General features: G+C 38.6%; 2 protein-coding genes across 2 annotated transcripts in view; one reads left to right on the forward strand and one right to left on the reverse strand.

Moving 5' to 3' along the window:
- The window catches only part of TDO2 (tryptophan 2,3-dioxygenase), an 11,837-nt gene extending 1,128 nt beyond the window's left edge, over nt 1-10,709 (forward strand). The window contains exons 3-12 of the mRNA XM_009283327.2: nt 620-710; nt 1,560-1,630; nt 3,382-3,509; nt 5,176-5,362; nt 6,652-6,759; nt 7,732-7,843; nt 7,992-8,049; nt 8,575-8,654; nt 9,247-9,337; nt 10,556-10,709. Of these exons, the coding sequence (XP_009281602.1) occupies nt 620-710; nt 1,560-1,630; nt 3,382-3,509; nt 5,176-5,362; nt 6,652-6,759; nt 7,732-7,843; nt 7,992-8,049; nt 8,575-8,654; nt 9,247-9,337; nt 10,556-10,709 (1,080 nt within the window). The remainder of the gene's footprint in view (nt 1-619; nt 711-1,559; nt 1,631-3,381; nt 3,510-5,175; nt 5,363-6,651; nt 6,760-7,731; nt 7,844-7,991; nt 8,050-8,574; nt 8,655-9,246; nt 9,338-10,555) is intronic.
- A 740-nt stretch (nt 10,710-11,449) lies between these two features.
- On the reverse strand, nt 11,450-22,869 carry CTSO (cathepsin O; the record flags this gene model as incomplete). The annotated part of the gene is made up of 8 exons (XM_019473143.1): nt 11,450-13,388; nt 15,109-15,201; nt 15,662-15,825; nt 17,035-17,156; nt 18,855-19,022; nt 20,247-20,380; nt 21,391-21,496; nt 22,834-22,869. Coding segments are annotated over 8 exons (858 nt in total), but the record flags the coding sequence as incomplete, so codon positions are not given.
- Between the last annotated feature and the right edge of the window lies 1 nt (nt 22,870).

The following is a 22,870-nucleotide window of genomic DNA, read 5'->3' on the forward strand; positions in this document are numbered from 1 at the left end:
ATAAGTAACAAAAGAAACCAGACTTTTTTTTTTTTTTTTGGTGACAGCACAAACTGAAGTGAGCGCAATTACTCTGTGCTTGTGAACGGAAGACTGGTTTGTTGACATACTATATGGAATCTTGCAAAGATTTCTTTTAAAACAACTATGATTAGATTGTAAATTTGAGTCATTAAAAAAATTAGTAATGCCAGAATTGAAATAACTAGTACAGCCTCAAATCAGAGCTCTTGTGCAGATGTTATTGCATGATTACACAGAATTTTACTATAGGAACTCCGTTTTCATGGAACATGACAGTATAGATGTAAGATCTGGAAAACATGCTGGATATTTTGTTTTCTCTTTTTTTATAATTAAAAATACCCTTAAAATTATTTTCCAAACTTTATTACTTGGGGTACCTAAATGTTCCATTTTAGGCAAGATTTTTTTTAAAATTAAAAAGTAAAAGTGACACCTGAGACCATTTAGTCTAACTTCTCATACAAGCTGGAATATGAGGCCTATATGTATTTTTTTTAATATTATCCCTAAATATTAGCTCTACACAGTAGGACTACCATTGCTGATAGGAGAATTGAGAGCTTTACAGAACAGTCTCATCTTTATTTTTAAGCTGAACAAAATATTGAATGCTCAAGAACTTCAGAGTGAGAAGAAAGGAAACAAAATCCACGATGAGCATCTTTTCATTGTGACGCATCAAGGTAAGTGGTTGGGAGGAGTTCAGTGGTGGCTGACCGGCATTTTTGCCACAGGGAGTTATTCAATGCTGAAAGATGCAATACACAATTTGTTTTCATTTTAGACACAATCACTACAATTGCTCTGTCTTTTCTCTGCATTTATATTTGTATATATCCCTATATCATCTGTAAGGCTGTAATGAGCTCTATGCTCGTGAAGCTATAAGCATAACCTTTGGATTTGGTAAACAAAGATCTGGATGGTTCTGTTTCTAGAGAAATTAAGGTGATGAAACTCATTCCCTGTCTGAGTAATAGGCTGCTATGCAGTGTATTGTAGGTAAATTTTGTGTGTTGGCTTGTGCCTTCTCTGAAACTTCAATCCAATTTTAACTATCTGGAGGCTGTCTAGAAGCCAGCGTACTGGTTAGGCGCTCCCTGGCTGCTAATACCCACGTGTTCTGCAGGCACTGGCCTGATGATGTTTTCCTGTTCCAGACAGGAAACATGTAGATGATATAAAGGTTGCAAGCAGCTCTGGGGTTAGCTTTTATTGGAGTATCAGATCTAGATTTTCTCGTTCCCCTTTTGTAATGAACATTCTGTACATCAAACATATGATGTGTAAAACATGCTTTAAAAAAATCTGTTAACATTCTCGATGCTAGATTATTCCATGTAACAGCTTAGGTGAAGGACAGCATACTGTAACAGGTACTTCATTTGGGTATCAGCATCTTTTTATACACCAACAGTGTAAACATAGGCTACTTATTTCAAATCAAATGTAAGAGTTTTACTTCTTCAATGCTATGAAGAAAAACCAAAATAATCTTGAAGTTAACGCTAACAATGCCTTTCTTGTTGTAGCTTATGAACTTTGGTTTAAGCAGATTCTGTGGGAAATGGACTCTGTGCGGGTGATCTTTCAAAATGGCCACGTAAGTTAAAAGCAAATATTAATTTTGGGAAAATGCAGCCCTCTCTTTCTCTTGCCTCCTGCCTTCCAGATATATTTGGGTTTACTAAAGCAGCATGTGCTCTTTTTTGAAAACAGCATCAAAGAAACCCCAGTGAAATTTGGCTGAGTGGCTCTTATATCCTGATAGTACAGACATAGTACAGACATTTGATCAGCAAACTCTTATTTCCTCCTGAAATCCGCCTTTTGCATAGATCATTCTCCAAGACCAATTCCGTTGGCCAAAATGCTCTCATACTCTCCTACTAGTAGTGGGTAACTGCAGAAACGTAACTTGGGAATATTCTACTGCAGAAAAAGCATGCTCAGAGGCAAAACTGAGAACCAGAGGGCTCACAGGTATTTTTATGTTGAAAAGTCACTTCTGCCTTTGTTCAATTTTTGGAAGTCTACATACTATATCCTTCCATCCAATATCTGCTATACGAAAGGAGACCCGTAGTTGTGTATTATTAAATCCAACAGAAAAGCAATAATCAAAATCACAGTGTACAATTGTATGAGAATTTCTGAAAATTGCAGATATAACAGGAATATTTTGAACATCTCTAAACATTTCTCCAAAGCTAAACACACCTCATAATAATAGATAACAAAGGAAAACTCCTGACCTGATATTACACCCACAGAAAAAGGCTGACTGCATATAATCTGAGAAATACCTTGCATAACATCATGAGCACGTGTATACAAAGAAACTTTGAAACTAGACCAGACTGAAAGAAGGAACCTTTTTATCATAATGTCCAATGAAAATGTTCTGTTGTCCTCCACATTCATAATTTTGTTGGCCTTTTAGTTGAACATTATATCAAATTATAACTGATCAAAATCCGTTCTTAAGCAGAATAACTTCATTATTTTTATGAAAAATGAAACTTGGCTTATAATCAGAATTTGAAATGTCAGTGTTAAGGTTAAGTATACAGCCAGGCGATTAAGGAAATGGTTATCATCTTTCATTTTTGTAGTTTGGTATTTCCTGGTTGCATGCCCAGCTCTAAGAGAGAAGTTTAATCCCATTGAAACTAATAGGGATTTTAGCAGACTCCTCTGCAAGCAAAGTGTACAACAGCCAGAAGAGAGCTTCTTGTTTTCCATTTAATATTTTCTATTTCCCACCAGATGCAGTCTTCTTTGTTTTCCTCTGCTTGCTAATACACAGCTCTGACGAACATTTTAGATGTGCTCTCCTGATGTACCTCTCAGACTATTCTGCTTCTCAACTTTGAAGTACTTTCCACACCTGCCTTGTGACTTGTTCCTTCACAATAGTAGAAATGATTCTAGAAGTGATTCTAATAGAAAGCATAATATAATTATTGCATTATATCATATATCATTAAAATCATATTGTAATCATTGGAAATGAGCACGATATAAATTATTTTGGTCTAGAATTTAATTTCTTGTGGTGACTCCTATTTCAGTCAAAAATGTAGAAAAGAAAAAAAAATCCTATATATTTGGCCTAGTGGTAATATACCATCAGTCATAGAAAAACAGATTTCAATCTTTGAAAATTATAGTTTCAGTTTGCAGTTAAAAAGCAGGGCTCTCTATTCAATATGAGATTCTGCTGCTATGCATTTCGCGTGGAAAGGACTTGGGAACTATAGTGATGTACAACAGTGAAAAGACCTGAAATAAATAGGTAAGATATAAAGAGAACACCATTCTGTCTGGTTATAATCTTTATTTTTTCTATAGGTAAGAGATGAGAGGAACATGCTGAAGGTTATCACTCGAATGAACAGAATTTCAATGATCCTGAAATTACTTGTGGAACAGTTCTCAGTTTTGGAAACTATGACTGCATTGGACTTCTTTGATTTCAGGTAAATACTTACTATTCCTCCACAGTAATCCACGAGCTGGTAATTCCCTTTTTTAGAACTGGTTGTGAATTTTGCATGTGCCCTGGCAGCTTGTAGTACATGCATCATTCAGCAAGGTGAGAGCATACCTTAGAGAGGCAACCATGACATTAGAGTGCAAGGGTCAATTAAGAAGTTGAGCGTGTGTGTGGGTCCAGAATGCTCTGCAAAGAAGTACAAGTTAATTGCTGATATTTATATGTGGTGCTGCTGAATGGTTTGAGTAAAAAGTTAAAACAATAGAAACAACAGAAATAGCTCGCGGTTCCATTAACCATTTACTTGAAACTTACCACTGCGCAGTTGCAGCTGTATTCTACGGCAAACCATAGAAGTGCTCGGCTGAGAGAAATGCACTCTCCATAGATTATCAAATAGATATTTCAGCTGTCTTGGTTTGCATAGTGTTTCCTTGCTTCATGTTTTCAGTGGGTCTGCAGCGCTGGAGGTTTCAAGTGGCTGAAGGAAGCATTGCTCTCTCTTCTTCTTTCTCCCCAGTAACTTCTGCTCTCCAGTAGCTGCTGGGCTGGTGGTTGGTAGCTCTTCTGCCGTCTGCCCAGGCTTTCTCTGGGACCCCTTGGCTTGCCTCACTTCTCCCATGGCATTTCTCTCTCTTCCCTCACTTCAGCTAGGTCCTTCCACTACACTACCATGTGTCAGCTTCATCCACTGCCTGCCTTCCTGTTCTTGTTCTGCTTGTGTCACTGACCCACCTGACTCGTGACCTCAGTGCCGTCCAGCATCCCATCCACTTCTGCATTCTTTTAGTACTGTTTCCTTTCTGCCTTTTAATGTTCCCTAACTAAAAAGCACATGAAACTACAATTTTGCTTCTCTTGGAAGTTCGAAACATCTGTATCATCTAGCATTACACCACAGCAGGGGAAATCCATGGGCTCATCATCTGTTTTGATGCATTCTTGCTTCTGCTTTTCAACAACATGCTGTCATTTAATAAGCAACCATGAGATCAAATCAATGATCTGCTTCTGCCAAATCTTATATTTGCAATTCAAAGTGCATTACAATTATCTAGCAATGTGGGATTTCAGATTACTTCTATTAATCATTTTTTTCAGTATGGTCATGCGATTTAACTCGGAAAGATTCCCATTAATGAATCCCTCAAATGAAACTCACTAAATGTTTTTCTGAACATTATTCTATTGTATACATAGCAATTATTCTGTCTAACAAGCCTATTTAAAACGCATTCATTGGCACTTTAATGATGTGGAAATTTTTGTAATAGCAATTTGGGGTGAAGCTGCTTATTCTGTCTGGAAAGGAAATGATATTCACTAACGTTTCCTCCTGTACATCACACACGCATGCTGCCATTTTAAAACACAGTACAAACATAAGCGTGTGTATATAAATATCTGTGTATGCACAAACAATATATAGCTAGAAAATTAGAATATGTTATACATACATTGTAGTTGCATTAAAATAGCTTGGGTTTTTTATTTTCCTAATTGCAATCATATAAAAAATGCTCAGATACCTATCTGATATCCTTCAAATGTGAAGTATGTATTTTTTTATTTTGTTGAGAACCAGAGAACCCTGTGACTGTAAAATAGTATCCTGTATTTTTGTATCTTCTTTTCTTCTGTTCCCAAAGATACTACCTAAGCCCAGCCTCAGGTTTTCAGAGCCTGCAGTTTCGCTTGCTAGAGAACAAAATTGGTGTTCCCCAAAGTCTGAGGGTCCCCTATAACAGAAGGCATTATCGTGACAACTTCAAGGGACAGGATTATGAACTACTGCTTAAATCAGAACAAGAACCAACGCTACTGCAACTTGTGGAGGTAACAATGTCTAAGACCTTGCTTTGTTTTCCCCCATCTCCCAAGAACGTCCTTCATTGGCGTCAGTGACAAATTCTTCTTCCTTGAGAGAAGCAAGCATGCTGGCAATTTCCCAGTCAGTCGTGTTTTGGATTCTTACCAAATCTTGTATGAAAAAGACTTAGTCGTTAGTAAACCAATTGATTTTTCACTGCATTTCCTCTTGTCTGAAACTGTTAAACTAAACTAGTAAATTGCACTGTGCAAGTATGAGCTAAGAATATAAATGTAAGAATATAAATGCAACATTTGCATTGTTTTTCATGACCATAACCCCTTTTTAGAAGAAAACTTTAAAAGTATTTCCACTGTGAGTGATGGCTATTAGGTTAAAAAAAAACAAAAGGAAAAATGACAATCCAAAATGGAAAGGAGAAAAGATGTTTAACAAATGTTTCATTATCACTTGCCTTGATTTAATGACTTTGTCTCAAAGTTCTGAATGACTCACAGTAATTTCTCTAACCCCCTTGTCATTTTCATACACAAAATTAACATAACTTTCTAAAGAATAATGCGGTATAAACATCAGTAAAAGCATCCACTCTCATTAGCCCTATCCATTTGTCTAATGACACCTGATACAGAACATATAAGAAATTTCTCTAGCTTTTCTTCATTCGTTAAGACTTCATGCTCTTGTGTCTTTCAGATGAGGAGCTAAATTAAGCGATCTCTAAAGGGAGTTTGGCCAGAAAGATTTGTAATTTTTTCCCCCTCCTAATTTCATTCCCATTATTAAAAGGAAATCGAAGAGAAAGCTTTGTTAACTGCCAAGTAAATTTGTGTCTTGTATTATCACGTATTTTGGGGTAAGCTAATGACAGACTGCTTGATCAGCATTCAGCCTGTCTGACATGATAAAAATTGATTGTACAGGTAGCTGGTTCTGTATCTTCCTTCTGAGATTTATCTTTACAATCATCCTATATATGTGGAATCAGATTGTTTTCCTGTATCTACAAGGGTGTTGGTTTTAAAGATACTCTTAGAATGAGACAGCTTTTGTCTTCCAACACTCGTCATTTAACTTGGAACCTGTGGGTGTGTTTGCACAGCACCATTAGGCAGGTACAAATCTTTCATGTGGACATGCTTACTCCAGCAATAAGCACCTTTACGGGATATTAAACCAGAACAAATTTAGCAGTATAATTTATGTTGCTATAACTTGTAATTCTAGGGTAATGTGCTTGCATTATTAACGTTTGAACACATTATTATTATTATTATTACTCTTATTATTAAAGGCATGGCTGGAAAGAACTCCAGGACTCAACGCAGAAGGATTTGATTTCTGGGGACAATTTGAAGTGAATGTTTTAAAAGGCCTAGAAGAGAAATTTGCCTTGGTGCAGGTATATAATGTACTCTTGATCTAGCCATAAGCAACGACAGCTGGCAAAATGACATCCTGACATAAATCTGACTTTTGGCCCAATCACAGTTTCTCAGTCACTTCACTTCATCTTCAGCAGCTTCTGTCTGCAAGAAGCAGAAAAAATTGCAAACTTTTCCAGGAAATCTGAATAAGTTTGTAATTTGACATCTAAGATGGTTTAAAACGTATGATACATGGATGATTTTGATTGCAAAAGGAAAAAGATGGTATCAATGGAGGGGCTGACATTGATTTTACTGAAACTACAACTTCACCTTTAGTTAGTACTTGCGTCTACAGTTCAGAGTAAAACTCCACAAAGTTTGGGCCCATGAGCTGTGAGTATGGAGTGTCACTATAAACGGCCCATTTCTATTTAACAGTATGTCGCAATTTGCTGCTATGTGCTCATTTGAATTACACTGGCAAATAAGCACAAGAAATTCCCCGAATATTGTAAAACCTGTAGCTTTAAGTACATTTTTTAACGGAAAAAACCACCATAAGAATTAATCAATTTCCTGAGAATATCTCTTTACAACTTTCTAACTTATCTAAACTTTTTTATTTACAATTTTCTTACCCATAGTTGTGCAAGGATGTCTTCTTTTTGCCTTGAAAAAAAATAATAATCAGACTTCAAACAAATGAAGATTAAGTGTTTTTAAGGCTTCTAGACCTAAAGAAAAGTGACAAGCTGCCAGTTTGTTTGAACATTCATTCATCTGAATTACGTTGACAGCAATTTAATTGTACATTTTGTGGTACTTGTGTTTTTTAAAGGACAGTGACTCAGTGACTCATCTACCTTGTTTGAAAATACAGTTCTTACATTTACGATGTAAACTTACAGAGTATTTATGATTAAAATAGAAGTTACATCATGGGTCATTCAAGCACTTAATTTTCCCTATTGAATTCTAAAACCTGTTTGTTTTAAATACCAAAGGCCAAACCAGAATCAGAAGAAAAAGATGACTTATTATCTGAATTCCAAAACCAGAAAGATGTATTACTTTCGTTATTTGATGAAAAACGCCATGAACACCTGCTAAGTAAAGGTAGATTGTATTAATACATGTCAATATGCACTTTTTATTTTTTATACGTGTTGTGGTTTAACCAGGACAACATGATACCTATAATCACATAATAGCATTAAATTTGCAGGAGGATCAGCAACAAACTAAGGACACTTGTATTTTGCAGGAGAAAGACGACTGTCTTATAAAGCACTGAAGGGTGCCTTAATGATCTACTTCTACAGGTAACATTAGCAGACGTATCTTTAATGCTTACTGGCAGGAGGGGAGGTGAAGGTTAAGGACAGCAGCACAGGTTTATTTAGGTTGGAACAGGCCTTGGAAAGTAATCTAGTCCAACCCTCCACAAAAACCCAGATTAGTTAGATCCAATTTGAAGGTCAGATTGGGCTGCTCATGGCTGTGCCCAGTTGAGTTTTGAATATCTTCAAGGATGGAGATTACACAGCCTCTCTGGGCAGCCAGTTCGTGTCTGACCAGATGCCGCTCCTCAGACTGAAACCAGAAAATGCCTTCTTCAAACTGTTGTACAAAGTGTCCTAGAAAGATTTAGAGTATTTTTCCAAGTATGAGGGAAAAGGCACAGGTCGAGACTTACGTGGCAGAAGCATTTGTTAGAATATCTACTGACGTTTCAATACCAATTTAGGAAAAATATACATTGTCACTGTTATGCATTGGTGAAGCAATACTTTGAAAAATACAGCATATCATAAGAGGTCTCACTGTCTTCTCTTTCATTTTCCAAGGGAGGAGCCTCGTTTTCAGGTTCCCTTTCAGCTTCTTACCTCCCTTATGGATATCGATGTGCTCATGACCAAATGGAGATGTGAGTTTCACTTTTTGACTGTGACACTCCCTCCTTTAGATTCAAGTAAACTGTTCTGTTTCACCCTCTTCTAGACAAGTTATACCCAGAGTTTTAGAATTGAGCTTCTGAGTTCATCCTTTAGGAATGACTTTTTGTTTGTACGTCGGCCAAGAGGAAAGATGAACAGCTTCTTCTGTGATCATTAGATACATAGGTATAGCTATCGCTTCTACGACATGCTTTAAGTTAGGTGAAAAATTTTATTTAAGGGACAGGTATATATTTTCCAATGTCTGCCAAAACATCATAATGACAACTCTTCATTCCTTCTGCTCCTTCCCTATTTAGACATCCATAAATGAATGTATTAATTCTGTATTAACAGAGCATAATAATGTATAATAATTAGTGTATTCATTCCGCATTAACAATAATTTTATATCAGTTGACTGAAGAGTGGCAGAATTAACTCCTGCATTGCTGAAGACCTAGTAGTTCTGTATCTGTAAAGGTCTCTGTATGATCTTTAATATTTCACTGATGCACCTTGATGTGATTGGTTATACCTTAACACTGAACATATGCCATGTCCTTCTTTTGTATTACGTAGATAACCACGTCTGCATGGTGCACAGAATGATCGGCAGCAAGGCTGGCACTGGAGGCTCATCAGGCTACCAGTATTTGCGCTCCACAGTGAGGTAAGAATAACGCGTTTCCCCCATTACCTGCAATAACGCAGTTTGTAGGCACCGTCCTGCCAGGAGACAGATTTCAGACGGCTCATTGGAGGCCAGAGGGCTGTTGTTTCTCTTTTGGGACTCTAGCATTTCCTCCTGGCTGTTGAACATTGACTTACCAGGTTGACATATATAAATTCCAAGACTTTTGGGGCAAAAAGAACTCCTTCTGATTACTCATGCAAAGTGCCATTCATAATTCTCAGTCAAGGGATCTAGGCGTTACTGTAATAGCAATAATATGAATCCTGCATTGTTTCGTTTGTGTGCAAGCTAGCCCAAGTTAATGAGGTGATACAGGCTGGAAGTGAGTCCCGTCTACTGTGTGACCGATGACAGTTTCTTTATTCCTTAGCATGACCCCTAATCATACAACCTAAGCTACTTCCGTTTAGGACTGAATATATTCTTAAAGGTGATAGTAATTAATACTCTCAAGCTGTGCAAGCAACAATCAGAAACGTGTTTCCTTCTGTCGGATGAAGCAGAAAAGGAACTTAAAAGGGACGGTCGGGGCCTGAGCACAGAACTCTCTGAATGGGCAGAAAGTTTTTACACCAAATTCAGGATTCAGCTAGTTAAACAATTCAAGCTCTTTAGCTGCAACTACGTCCTGACAGTCCTGAACCACATTATGTCAAAAAGCACAAGGATATTTAAAACGTCTCCTTCTAAGAGGACCTTCCTTGAGGTTTGTTTTCAAAGAGAAACTGTACGTAGCTGGTAGCTGCCACGTACGGATGTGGGCAACGAGTCCCATCACAACCATTGTGACAGAGGGTGGAATAGAAAGCAGACGGTTAGATTGAATTCGAAGATTAAAGGCTCGCTGTCTTCTTCAGCAAGCCTTCTCACTCTTCCTTAATTTCAGGTTAACATTCTTCCTAGATAAATTCTACTTCATATCTACCACAAGAATGGCAGTCTGGAGATTATAGCCTACATACTCTGCATTTTCAGAAGAAAGGTGTGACTATAGCAACCATATTTTCTTTGAAAGTCTACTCTGCTACACCCTAGAAACAGTTAGGATTGGATTCTTACTCTAGAATATTCAGGAGGAGGGTTAGTGCAGAAACCTTATTAAATAAATGAGATGGAATGATTCCTGAGAATTTTGAAATTATGGCCTTCTGTGCCAATATAGCAGTATTAATTGTTCGCGATTGTCTTTTTCAGTGACAGATACAAGGTGTTTGTGGATTTGTTCAATCTTTCAACGTTTCTAGTGCCAAGACACTGGATACCAAAGATGAACCCAACCATTCATAAATTCCTGTATACGGCAGAATACTGCGACAGCTCCTACTTTAGCAGCGACGACTCTGACTAGCCTGCCTTTCTAGACTGGTTGCTGTGAAGAACTTCAGGACGTTCACCTCGAGTGGTGCTACCCCTCAAATATAACAGCTATTCTCTCGCAGTGTGGGTGTGTAAATATGTATTTATGTATGACAGCTATGTGAATAGTATGATCGGTTTCTGGAAGAAACTTAATTGTTTGTAGAAAAAAAAATCTGTATCGAGTTAGCCTATATTAAGACTAAAATGATACTCCAATTCAACTCGATGACCAATTTAACTCTTAGTTGGCTTCTTAAAACCTACACCTAGAGAGAGGGAGCAAATTATACAGAATTATCATGATCATGTCTTACTTGTACATATTTTTGTATTTGTTTTTTTGGCTAATGGCTGGGGGGGAGTTACTTTTACTTTTGGGTGTTGTTTGGTCTCATCACTCAGAAGAACATTAGTTTCTGAGCTCTAGTGGAATTTCAAAAGGAATTTTGGGTTAAGAGTTTCAAAAGCTAGATTTAAAAAAAAATTAAGTCCTGAATCTATAGACACCCAAGCCTCTTGAACTTTTACATACACCAGGAATAACGCTGCTATCTATGTGTTGTTACACGTGAATGTAAATCCCTTCAGTAGAAATACTTACCATTAAGAACAGCAGATATAAATAAGTACTTACTTTGTACTTCAAATAAAGCAGTATTAAAGCTCTTCTTTTGTTAAGACTTCTTCTACAGCAAGCATAAAGTTCAAACAACATTATGACAGGCATTTAAAGTGTTTTTTATTCAAAATATCATTCAAATAAGAATAAAATAATAAAAGCAAGGCAAATTTGGCCATAGAATATTGATAAAGCTGTGTCGCCTTCTCATTAGATGGTCTCTCGTCTTTTCAAATGCTTCCCTCGGAAATACGCATACGCTGTAGGCCCTAATTTCTGCTAGTTGCTCTGTATCTTAGCGTTTTAGGTACTTATGCCTGATAGTACCACCTCAAAAACCGGTGGAACGTCTGTGTTTGATACTACTATAACAACGTTACTCTTATCAATGCCAATTAGGAACTTTGGCTATTTTTTCCAGTTACGAAAGTGTGCTATTTGCTGTTTGTAAACTGCTAAGGGAAGGCCATACTACAGGAGACTATAAGACTACAGAAGACTTCGCCTTTTGTTTATCTGAAGTTTTCAGCCAGTAAATTCAGTAAGTAGCAGAATCTGAAATAGTGAAACGTAGCACTTGGTCTTCCTTTCATTTAAAGTATTAACACTTAGAAGTAGAAGGACTAAAATGATAATACTGATGATAGACAATTATGATTGCATTTGTCATAAAAAGATGATAATAATACACTGATCTATTACCATGGTACAGTAATCGAGTGCAAAAATTACAGAACTGCTTCAATACTTTTCATAGCAGTGCTTCATAAAAGATTACAGGTAAAGCATTCCAGACGAAAGATCAGAGCATTTTAGAATTACATGTTTGGTTGTGAATTCTAGTTACATTTGCCTGCATGTGCAGTTTTACAGGTCAACAAAGCTGAAACCGCCTTTTGATTCCCAGCAAGTCCCACCTACGAATTCAATTAATGTAGGGAAATTTAACAGCCACTCTATTTGGAATATTCTGTAATTGCTGACTTTCTAAAGGTGGCAAATATATTTTAACAACACTCACCCTCACAATTTTTTCTAGAATGAGTAAGTTTTTTAATTTCTGCTTTGCAACTGGCTTCACTCTTAGTTGTGAAGTAGAGAAGACAGAAGGCATGGAACTGACACAGCTCTCAAAGCACGGAAAGGCTAACTTGCAAACACATACATCCTGCCAGGACACAGGATGTTAAACCACTAGAACTGCCTCGGTTTGTCTACATAGTTACTTCTCACTTTTCTATCCATCTAACAAATTAATCCAGAAGACTGTGATATTTCGGGCACTTTCCAAAACACACTCCCTGCTCTGAAGAGCTCTGAAGTTATATTTACCCAATAAAGGTCTGAAGACCGAAATTGAAGGACTGCAGCACTTCAGAGACAGTGGGTGCTCAGGAAACAACTTTGACTCTCCATTTCCCTCTTCTATTATTCTAGCCATAGAGAAAAAGCAGGATTTCACAAAAAGGAGGAAGTCAAAATGTGTGTGTCTGTCAGAGGTGCCAGAAAAGCCAAGACAGATGTCAAAGCAAAAGAGAGAGAATATTTTCTTCCAACTGCCCTTCCTCCCCGCCCAATAAGAGCAGACCTAATCATGGTTCTTCTTACATTCAAAACATTCTGTTTATATTCTGTCATACTATTGATTATTTGATCCAAATTCCTTATCATTTTTCAGCTTTTCTTTCCTTGTACGATTTTTTTATGGAGTAGTATTCAACACCTGGATAGAGTTCACATTCACAGTTTCAGTCCATCTTTGTAACTTCTTTCTGTGTACTCTGGAGTTGATTCCGAGTCTTCTTATTCCATGAGAGATTTGATATGCAACACACATGCCAAATAAAAAGACTTCTAAAAACTCCAGCCAACCCATTCCTGTACTGCCTAAAAGCAGAAAATGCCCTTACAGTCATTTCTTATTTTAGAAAATGTTGCTTTGAAGTAAATCTTCACATAAAGTGTGTGCCAAACTATTGTCCAAATGATAATCGTGGTCTTTGGCCAGTAAGTGTCAAACAAATACTGATGAAACTGTATCTGCTATACCTACAAATGAAACAAAAAATTGTTTTTAATAAATACTGGAAGTGGAGACTTGCCAGAAATAAGTTCCCAGAATTCACTTCGTATCATGCCCTCTCTCCTCCGTGCCATGACAGAAGGTGAACTGCTGGGGTTGTGGGGAGCGGGCAGAGAATCAGCTGCAACCCTTTTTTCTTCATTGCCTGACACTATTTATAGCTGTGCTCTACACTCCTCCCTCCTCTGCTTTCATGTTCGAAACTTTAGATCCTCTTTGAGGATTCAGCATTGGTCCAATCTGGGTGCTGAAAAGCAATCTAAACCTTGATATCCTCTGCCCTTTTAATCATATTCATTAGCTATGGATAGACAATATGAAGCTATGTAGCTTTGAAAGCTCACCAAGACTAGAGATCACAAATTCCATTACAAGACACATTTCTGAACACTCATACACACACAAACACAGGGCAAACTAAGCTTTTGTTCATGCTCAGTTCTTTTTGCATTGTTGTACTCCTCCCAGCACTAAAAGCAAAGTCTGACTACAGCCTGTGAAGGTATCGAAGGGTGATGGATCTTATACCCTCAAAAGTGGTGTCAGCGCATCTCTAAATCAGAAGGCAACATCTGTGGGGGAAACAGAGCAACTATTGGCCTTTGCTGGCTTGTTCTTGTGTGACACGCTACAGAAAATGTGAAAGATCCTGCTTTTTGAGAGAATGGATTTTGAAAATAACACAGCTGTTCTTCCTGACCACTTCTACAATTGACTTGCTTTAATTATCACTACTTCTAAATTTCTCTTTCCAAATAGTTTGTTTATACAACAACAATAAGAACAAAAGTTTCAGTAACATGGAAAAGCTACGATTGGATACATTGTCCTGACCTTTACTGAGTGCAGGCAAATTGAATATTATCTATTCTTATTTGCAGATGATTTACATCATCTAACACCTTTTACAATGACTGAGAGAGCTACTGTGAAACATACATGGAAGGGAAAGCCAACAGAAGACCTACAGGGTTAATCTAGCAGACAAAAATTCAATGGACGCACAAGACTTGCTATTTAGTAGTCCAATCCCAGCAATTTGGCTCAGCAATCTTTGCTGGTAAACAGGAGCTTCACCTCCCTTACCTCCATATCCAGCAACTCAGAAGAAACTGGGTATTTAACACCACAAAACCCCCTCAAACACCAAGAAAAACCTCATGCAAATGGTAAGAGGGCGGGAGATGGAACTGGCAATAACAGTATATACCTCTATCCTACAAGAAAAGCCACAAGCAGGGTACACAGTTCCCAAGCACAGGCAGATCCACATTCCGTATTTGTTTGCTAAACTGAGCCGAGAGATAATTGCACCCACCAGACGAGGACAGCAGCTGTTTTACCTACACTGAGTATAGTGATGGTGCCAACCTACAACCATGATACGTGACTCTACACTTTACAGTGCCATTACCTCTACGTGGTAAGGTACAATAGCATTTAAATTTGTTATGCCTTATACACCTTTACCTTTGCATGGTGTTTTTCAGTCATTCAACTATATGGCTTGGTTGAACTAGCAACCACTTTATTTATTTTTCCACCTGGACTTATCTAACCTCTTTTAAAACATAGCAATGATTTTTATTTCCTCTCTGAGGATCCCATTATATCGCTTTACTTACATGGAGAAACATGTCCCAGTGTGTGGCCTTTGACACTTCAATTATTTTTTGTCAGACTTACCACAGACATTGCCGCCTATCTTAACACGAACATAGCCGTCTATTCCCCATGTGGACCCCCAAGAGTTCTGTACAATCCAGTAAGGGATACTACCTGGAAGAGACATTTTCGTGAACAAGAGACAACATGAGATGTGGGAAGCATAAAAAACTTCTAACACTCTACAGAGTTAATTACCATTTTAATATCTCATAGTTTATGATGGTTTGATGGTATTGTACAGTGAAACCTACTGCTGTTCACATCGAGGACAGAGCTAACAGTCCTGTGTTGAACAGACTGGATATATCCTCTGCTAGCATAAAGACACATATAGCCGTGTCCATGACTTTACAGGGACATGAAGTCCCACAGAACTGAAGGAGCACAGACAAGAAGAGTATTCCTCCCGGGATCAGACTGCACTTCCAGAACTGATGTGACACCAAACCAAACAGGTCTTAACGGAACACCCAGTTGTGGATTTTAATCACCTGCCCCACAGGAGGCAAGTTGCAATTAAGAGAAAAAACACAAAACCTACTGGGTTGAAGTTCAGTTGATGGAAACGCACCTGTTCTGTCAAAACCAGTGATTAGAACAGCATGATTTGCTCTTCCACTGGAGCAGTGATACTGTATGATCCCACCAAGATAATCCTGCCAGCTAACCGCATCTACTGTTACTGCCAAAGGGCCCCAGTTAACAAGCATCCTCATCATTTCTTCTTCCTGACCGCTGTGAAAGAAGCGAGTGACTTAAGTTAGCACGCTAAAGCAACTTGAGAGGTGGTAATCTACTTGTTAAGTACAATTTTAAAATCAAACAATTCAACTGTTTCTTATGAGTGCTACACACCACATAACACACATCAATAAATATGTATTTCATATACTACAGCACAGTATTACAAATATAGGGCACGCAGACTATGGGAAAGGTGCAGATCCAAAGATATGATGCTATTAAAAAGAAGCAGATTTCTGGGTCAAGTCAGTGGGCAACGGTGAGCACTATGTACCTTTCATACATCACTCAATTAAAAACCACCTTTGGACAAAACATTAGTCTATACTATTATTTCCCCTTAGTTTTTCAAACATGCAGAAGTACCTCTTACATCATACATAATAATACACTAAAATATGTATCTCAAACATATCAAAACACAGGACATTACCACTATCAGACTTCACCATTAGCATCCTCATACAGTTTTATTTAGGTAATATACTGGAACAGGAAAGCTTTATCACTGCATGGTATGTGCAATAACTAAATTTGGCAAATACAGACTGGCAAAGCTGTAACTGATTTTAGTTACTTATATCTGGCAGTAATTCAGTTCCTAGTCAAAATTATATTTCTTGTCTTGAAGTTCAGTACGCAGCTGCATTGTACTGATGAAAATTAGAAACAAACTTTCTTGGTACAGAAACCTAAAAAGCTACCAGTTGTCTTTACAAAATTCAGTTGACAACACTGTTTGCTAAGTCATGGACTGGAGGAGGATGTGGGTGGGTATGTAAAAGGATGAATACTGAAGTAACTGGATACTTCCTACATTTTTCAACAAATTCCAATTATTATTGGTAGAATTTACCCTTTCCAATACTTAAGCAATGTAATGTACACTTAGAATATATTTAAAATTGTACCGGACTCAATGTTCCAATTTAAACACAGCCAACTGGAAAGACCAAATTTCAAGACACTGACTTAGGCTTTCTAATTTGAACAAGCTTAGTGATGGTAGGATTGAGTGGATTCATTGTGGCAAGCCATAACCCTAAAAAATGTTATGTATTAATTCTTACCCAGTACAGAACCGATGCAATCAACGTCATAACCTTTGGCTGGTCAATGCACTATTGGCTCTAGCTTACTCCACAGTTAATGAACACAGAAGGAAAAGTACAGCAAATAAAAAGAATCAATAGCAGCTACCTGAAGTCATATGCAGCAAATCCTGTTATTGAAACTCCAAAATCTGAGTGACCAAAATAATGGCACAGTCCTGTCTGAGCTTTAAAAGTGTATTCTGAATCTCTCACAAGTTTTACTTTTGTCTGCAAGAAGATAAATGAATCAGAATTTAATGCATTAGCGCTATGCAGATCAAAACAGACAGTGAAACTGACCACAGAACTCACTCAAAATTCAGTGTGTTCTTGGTGAGATTAGAAATAAGAATGTCATTTTGGGAAATAAGATATTTACTATCTCTAGTTTCCCTGTTGGCAGAGAAAGCTTCAGAAGGGATTAAGAAGTGTTTAAATAATGAACAAAATTTAAAAGGTAACTCTGGTTTAAACTAGCCTCGTGAGCAATCTCATCAATTTCAAGACAGAGACTAGGCATTCATTTAATGAATAACCATTCATTCTCCTCAAAATTATCCTTTCCTTGGGACAGTTCAAGAACCACAAATATCATAGAATCATAGAATAGTTTGGGTTGGAAGGGACCTCTAAAGGTCATCTAGTCCAACCCCCCTGCCGTGGGCAGGGACATCTGCAACTAGATCAGGTCGCTCAGAGCCCCGTCCAACCTGACCTGGAATGTTTCCAGGGATGGGGCATCCACCACCTCTCTGGGAAACCTGTGCCAGTGTTTTACCACCCCCAAGAACAGTTCTATAAAATATTGAAATTAAGTCCAATTCTGCTATTAGCATCAAATCCTCATGCCAGTATATAATGCACTATAATGGCTGCCACAGTTCCAAGTCCAGCTACAAAGGTATTGCATCAACCTTTTGCACTTTTCTTGCGTTCTGCGGTACAGCACATTTATGACAGTGCCTTCTCCAGTCTAATTCATTTGTAGTCCCTCTGTTACCGAGCAAGAGGGAATTTTGCTTCAGAGGAATCCAGATGAATAACCTCCATCTTTCTTCAAATGCAAACTTGAACAAGTTATCTAGACTGTTATTAGCCGGGATTATATGAATCTTCAGGGGCAGAATTACAGAGTTCCTTAAAAAGGACAATCAGCTTTTGTTTTTAAACTTCACAAAACTAAGAGATCCTTTTTATATTCCTATAACTCAAACTGTTGTCCTAGAGAATACTTTTTATTTCACAGATATTAAAATGTTTCTGCTTACATATATTAACACACATTTTGTGTTTTTCATGAACGAAATGTGTTAGCTACAACTGAAGTAGAATTTCTTTTTGAAATTATGTCTGCATTTTCATTGTTTTGGGTTGCAAGTGAAACAAAGGTAAATGCAGTCAATATTATTCTGAGGTGCTCCACGCTCCTGCATGATTTTACAGTGTTTGCAACAGAAACCACAGAAATTTGAAAGCAGAAAATCTCAGCATCCCTTCTCTTCCCCAGGTGCTGGTGCCTAAACTGGACACTCAAATCCACAAAATGACACGTGGATAAATGGCTCCTTCTGCACTGGTACTGTATGTCTGCAGTTCCAACTGACTCCAGTGGAAATACTGCAGCTTTCAAGAAAACATTACTTTCAACCCTTGTGGGTTGATTTGTTACATTCACAAGAACATATATAGACCATAAAATTCGAATCAAGTTTCAATACTGCTTGAACAAACTCTCTTGATTCCAGACTAAATAAATATGCATACATATATACACACATATGTATGTGCATATACACATATATACACACATACCAAAAAAAATCAGATGAGCTGTACACTCCACCTTCCCCATCACTTTTTCCCAGTAAAAAAGAATGTCAATATGAAAGCTAAGGAAGGGTTCGAGATTTATGAAAAGTTTCAAACCTGGTTCAGCCAGCTCAAAGCACTAACAGTGGATCCCCCGCTGCAGCCATAATTATTGTATGAACAGTCAATAACCTGCTGTACGCTGAGTTCTTCCAGGTTATTTCCTTTAATTGCATAGGCAGACTCTATACCACCCACAACGCTGAAAGCCCAGCAGCCTCCACACTGGTGCAAAGAGACGGGAAACAGGGGAGAAAGAAGAAGTCAGCTTTGTTTTTGAAGCCTGATAAGAAAAGAAAAAAAGTCAAAAGGGTCTTCTGATGCTCTTCATTTACTACGTCATCCTTGAACTTCATTTTTAAGGCAACAATAAAGAAGTTTAATCAAGCCATTTAAAATATTGAACTGTTTTTTCTCCTGTACTGCTCTCTGAAAGCTAGAAATGCATTATGGATGTCTTATCTTAAGGATTCCTGCATTGTGGTTGCCTTATTTTAAGGATTCCTTCCTGATTCATTTTTGCCCTTTAAGATAGGTCTGAGGATGCTTTTTACTGTGCGGTATCTATTTTCTTGAAGAAGGATTGGGGCTCAGGATGAAATTATTTTTTAACCACATTAGTTAGTAAGTTTTTGAAAAGGATGCACTTAAGGAGACAGTCTACAACTTTCTACAGTCCAAAGAATTTTATAGAAATATGTTAGATTACAGTTTAAGAAACAATAAACTGAAATTAAACATAATAGAAAAATTCTTAGGCAGTAACAGAATCTATACTGCAGTTCTAGGCTCTTTAAACTGGCATTTAAAATAGGAAGCAGAATTTATTCCTAGGCAAGGTCCAGGTTATACTATGTGAAGCACAGAAAGGAAAGACATTGGGGATTTAACAGCTTATTTGCTTCTTACCAATGACCATAACCACTTTCTTTCGGATAAACTGTAATCATGTGGGGTTTGGTTATCTTCCTATCATGAACGCATCCCCTGAGGTGTTCAATGGTAAAGACATGGGTGTTGACCAGCCAAGGGCATTCAATCATGAGAGAAAACAACAGCAAAGGATCTATACCCATCCAGGTGAAATGGGGGGATGAGGTCAGGTACTGAACTTACCCCAGTCTCTTCAGAAAACCACAAAACACACATGGTGCAAAATATTTGCAGATTTAGTTAACTAGATCAAAAAATGTATTACACACAGTTTATAATTGCACAATTTCTAAATGCACAACTTTTACATCTCATACTTTTAAGCCTAATCCCACTTTGCATAAAATGCTACCTGACTTTGTATATGTTCAACCAGCCATACTTGTGCCAGTGCTCCAAGGAGTCTTGAGGCAGTGCTGGTCCCTTCCAAAACCTTCACTGTGCTCTACAACATACCTGCTGGAACTGTCTCTGGGCAGTGCTTGAGAACCAGGAAAGGAAAATACCAGGACTTACTGTTTGCTGATTTCTCACTTCTGCAATGACTTTCTTGTCCCTCCAGTCAAACTTCTTTGGCAAAGGTTTTTCCTTTCCCTTTGGCACTTTTATGTATCTGGGAAGTTTGTGAGGTATGCTTCTTAAGTAAATAGCTAAACACAGAATACAAACATCTATAAATCTACTAACTAAAAAAACCCCACAAACAACTGTTTTACTAGAAGCCATAGAGGTAACTTTGATCTGTAGTTACAAACATGAGATTACATCTTGTTCCCAAATCCATAGAAAATTCATGTATTTTAAAATAATCATTATACTCCAGAATGAATGTAAATATTCCTACAGTTCTAGAAAGAACAGAAATATTCCATGTAGGGAATGTGGGTACAAAGTGTGAAGATTTACTAAACCTCATCAATAACCATGCCATAAAACAAGTTTTGTTTGAAAATTTTCACAAGATTTTACTTACTGGAAAAATATGACTTTATTTTAGTCAGGCGATGGGGAAAAATTAGAGGAGAATAATGTAAAGATTCTGAAACACACGCAAATTGATAGTTTTTCATTAAAAAAAGCTGCTTAATTATTGAAAATTAAAGAAGGTGTGAAATCCCCCGATGAATAGAACAGATAACAGCAGACTTGACAGCAAGAAAGGAAGATTAGGTTACGTATCAGACAAATTTTCTTAGTAATAAAAATTAAGTGTGTCATATTGCTCCTGAAAGTCATAGCTATCATTGTACAGCTGTGGACCTCCAAGCATTGTTTGGATTGTAGTCAATTTTGTCTTGGGTTAGGGAATAGGAACTTAAGACTACTCGACAACCTTGTGTATTTTCCAATTTTAAAACTGTTGCAACTGAAGAAGGCTTTAAGGCCCAGTGAGAAGAAAGAAGGAAAGAAGGAAAGAAAAGAAGGAACAGTCTGTATACTAAACCATATTCAGGCTCTGGGCAATTCAACCTTGCAAGACTAGAGAAACATGAAGAGGATTGTTGTATCCTTCAGAAGTACTTACAGTTTGGTACCAGACATTGTAAACTAGCTGACTATCAGCACTGGAAGAATCTGTAAATGTGAAAGACACAGGGTTCTGGGAAAGAATAAGAAAAATAACAGAAAAGGCATTAGCAGCAGCAGCCAGAAAATGTACCTTTGAACTCCTCAGGAAACAGGTGAGAAAACTCATTTATTCCATAGAAAGCAGTCTTATTATCTTTTGATGACAAATTCAGTAATCTAATTCTTTTAGCGCTTTCCTGAAGGAAAAAAAAATAGATTGTGGACATTATTAAGTTAGCAGTAGTGACAAAACCATAAGAGCAGAAAAAGAAAAGGTTAGCAACAGTAAACATGAACTTAGATAACAAGACAGCTGTTCACCCCAGATTCACCTCAGATTCATCGTGGATTCCTATCAAACCAATATGAAAGCCTAATTTCAACTCCAACAAAGATACCAAAAAAGCATTTGTTAAGTGCATAGAGGGTAAAAAATTGATATGAGACAGACAAAACAGGCAAGCTGAGGACAAATTGTGTCAAACTCATCCGATGCCCTTCTTTGACAGCACAACAAACCTTGTGGTTCAGATACGCAAAAATGTCTTCAGATAGAGTTAACCCTGTCTTGCTTCATGTCCTTATAAAGCAAAAGAACAGTATAATGGCCTGAAGACATTAAAACCCCTAAACTTTAAATTATCAGGACTCCTAAACCTCTGAAAAACATGTTTTTGACGTACAAAAGCAAGACAATCTGACACCTCCCTCCCCAACTTCTTCTGCTGACAAAGTTCAACATGAAATACAAAAAACTTAACGCCACCTTCTGCGCTTATGAAGACTTCATCACGCTCCCTCAGCAGAAGATGTCCGCTGGCGCATGCTGGGTTGTCACGCAAGGGAGGAACCCACGGTGGCATTACCTGCGGTCCCACCGCCACAGGCAGCCACCAACGCCACTCGGGGCCAGCAGCAGGCCAGGCTGGCACCGCACTCCCGGCGCGGGCCCTCAGCCCCGGTAACCACCCCACTGCCCCGTTAGACTGACACCCGCCCAGCCCCCCCAGGCATCCCTCGTCAGGCACCATGCAGGAAAGGGGGGCACCACAGCGGGCAGGGGGACGCCGCCCTGCCCGACTTTCCCGGTCGCCCCATTTGCCTGCGAAACCGCTCTGACAGGAACCCCTGTACAGCCGGAGGCGTGAGGCACGGGACGGGTGAAACCCGCTTCCCACCGCGCCGGGCGGCCAGCACGGGGTCCGGGGCTCCTCGGTCCGAAGCTGACACCTGGCGTCAGAAACGGGGAAGGGGGGAAAAGCAGCGACACCCCAACCCCAGCAACTTGAGGGGACGCCGAGCAGGCAGGGCCGAGGAATACGAAACAGCAAAGGATGCCGGAGCGGGTTTCGGTACTCCGGGCTGAAGGGCTCCGCCGTGCCACCTTCCTCCACCTCTCACCCTCCAGCCATCGGGCTAGCAGCGGCAAAGCGGCACGCCGCCACGCCTCCGGCAGAGCCCGCAGCCGACGCGATGGCAGCAGGCCCGCTGTGTAGCGCGGATCGCGAGTGTAAGTGCGGGCAGGGACACCTACCCGGAGGGCCGCCGCCGCCGCTTCTTTCTCCCAGCCG

The sequence above is a fragment of the Aptenodytes forsteri genome, unplaced genomic scaffold (assembly GCF_000699145.1).
Source record: "Aptenodytes forsteri isolate BGI_AS27 unplaced genomic scaffold, ASM69914v1 Scaffold6, whole genome shotgun sequence".
Taxonomy (NCBI): Eukaryota; Metazoa; Chordata; class Aves; order Sphenisciformes; family Spheniscidae; genus Aptenodytes; species Aptenodytes forsteri.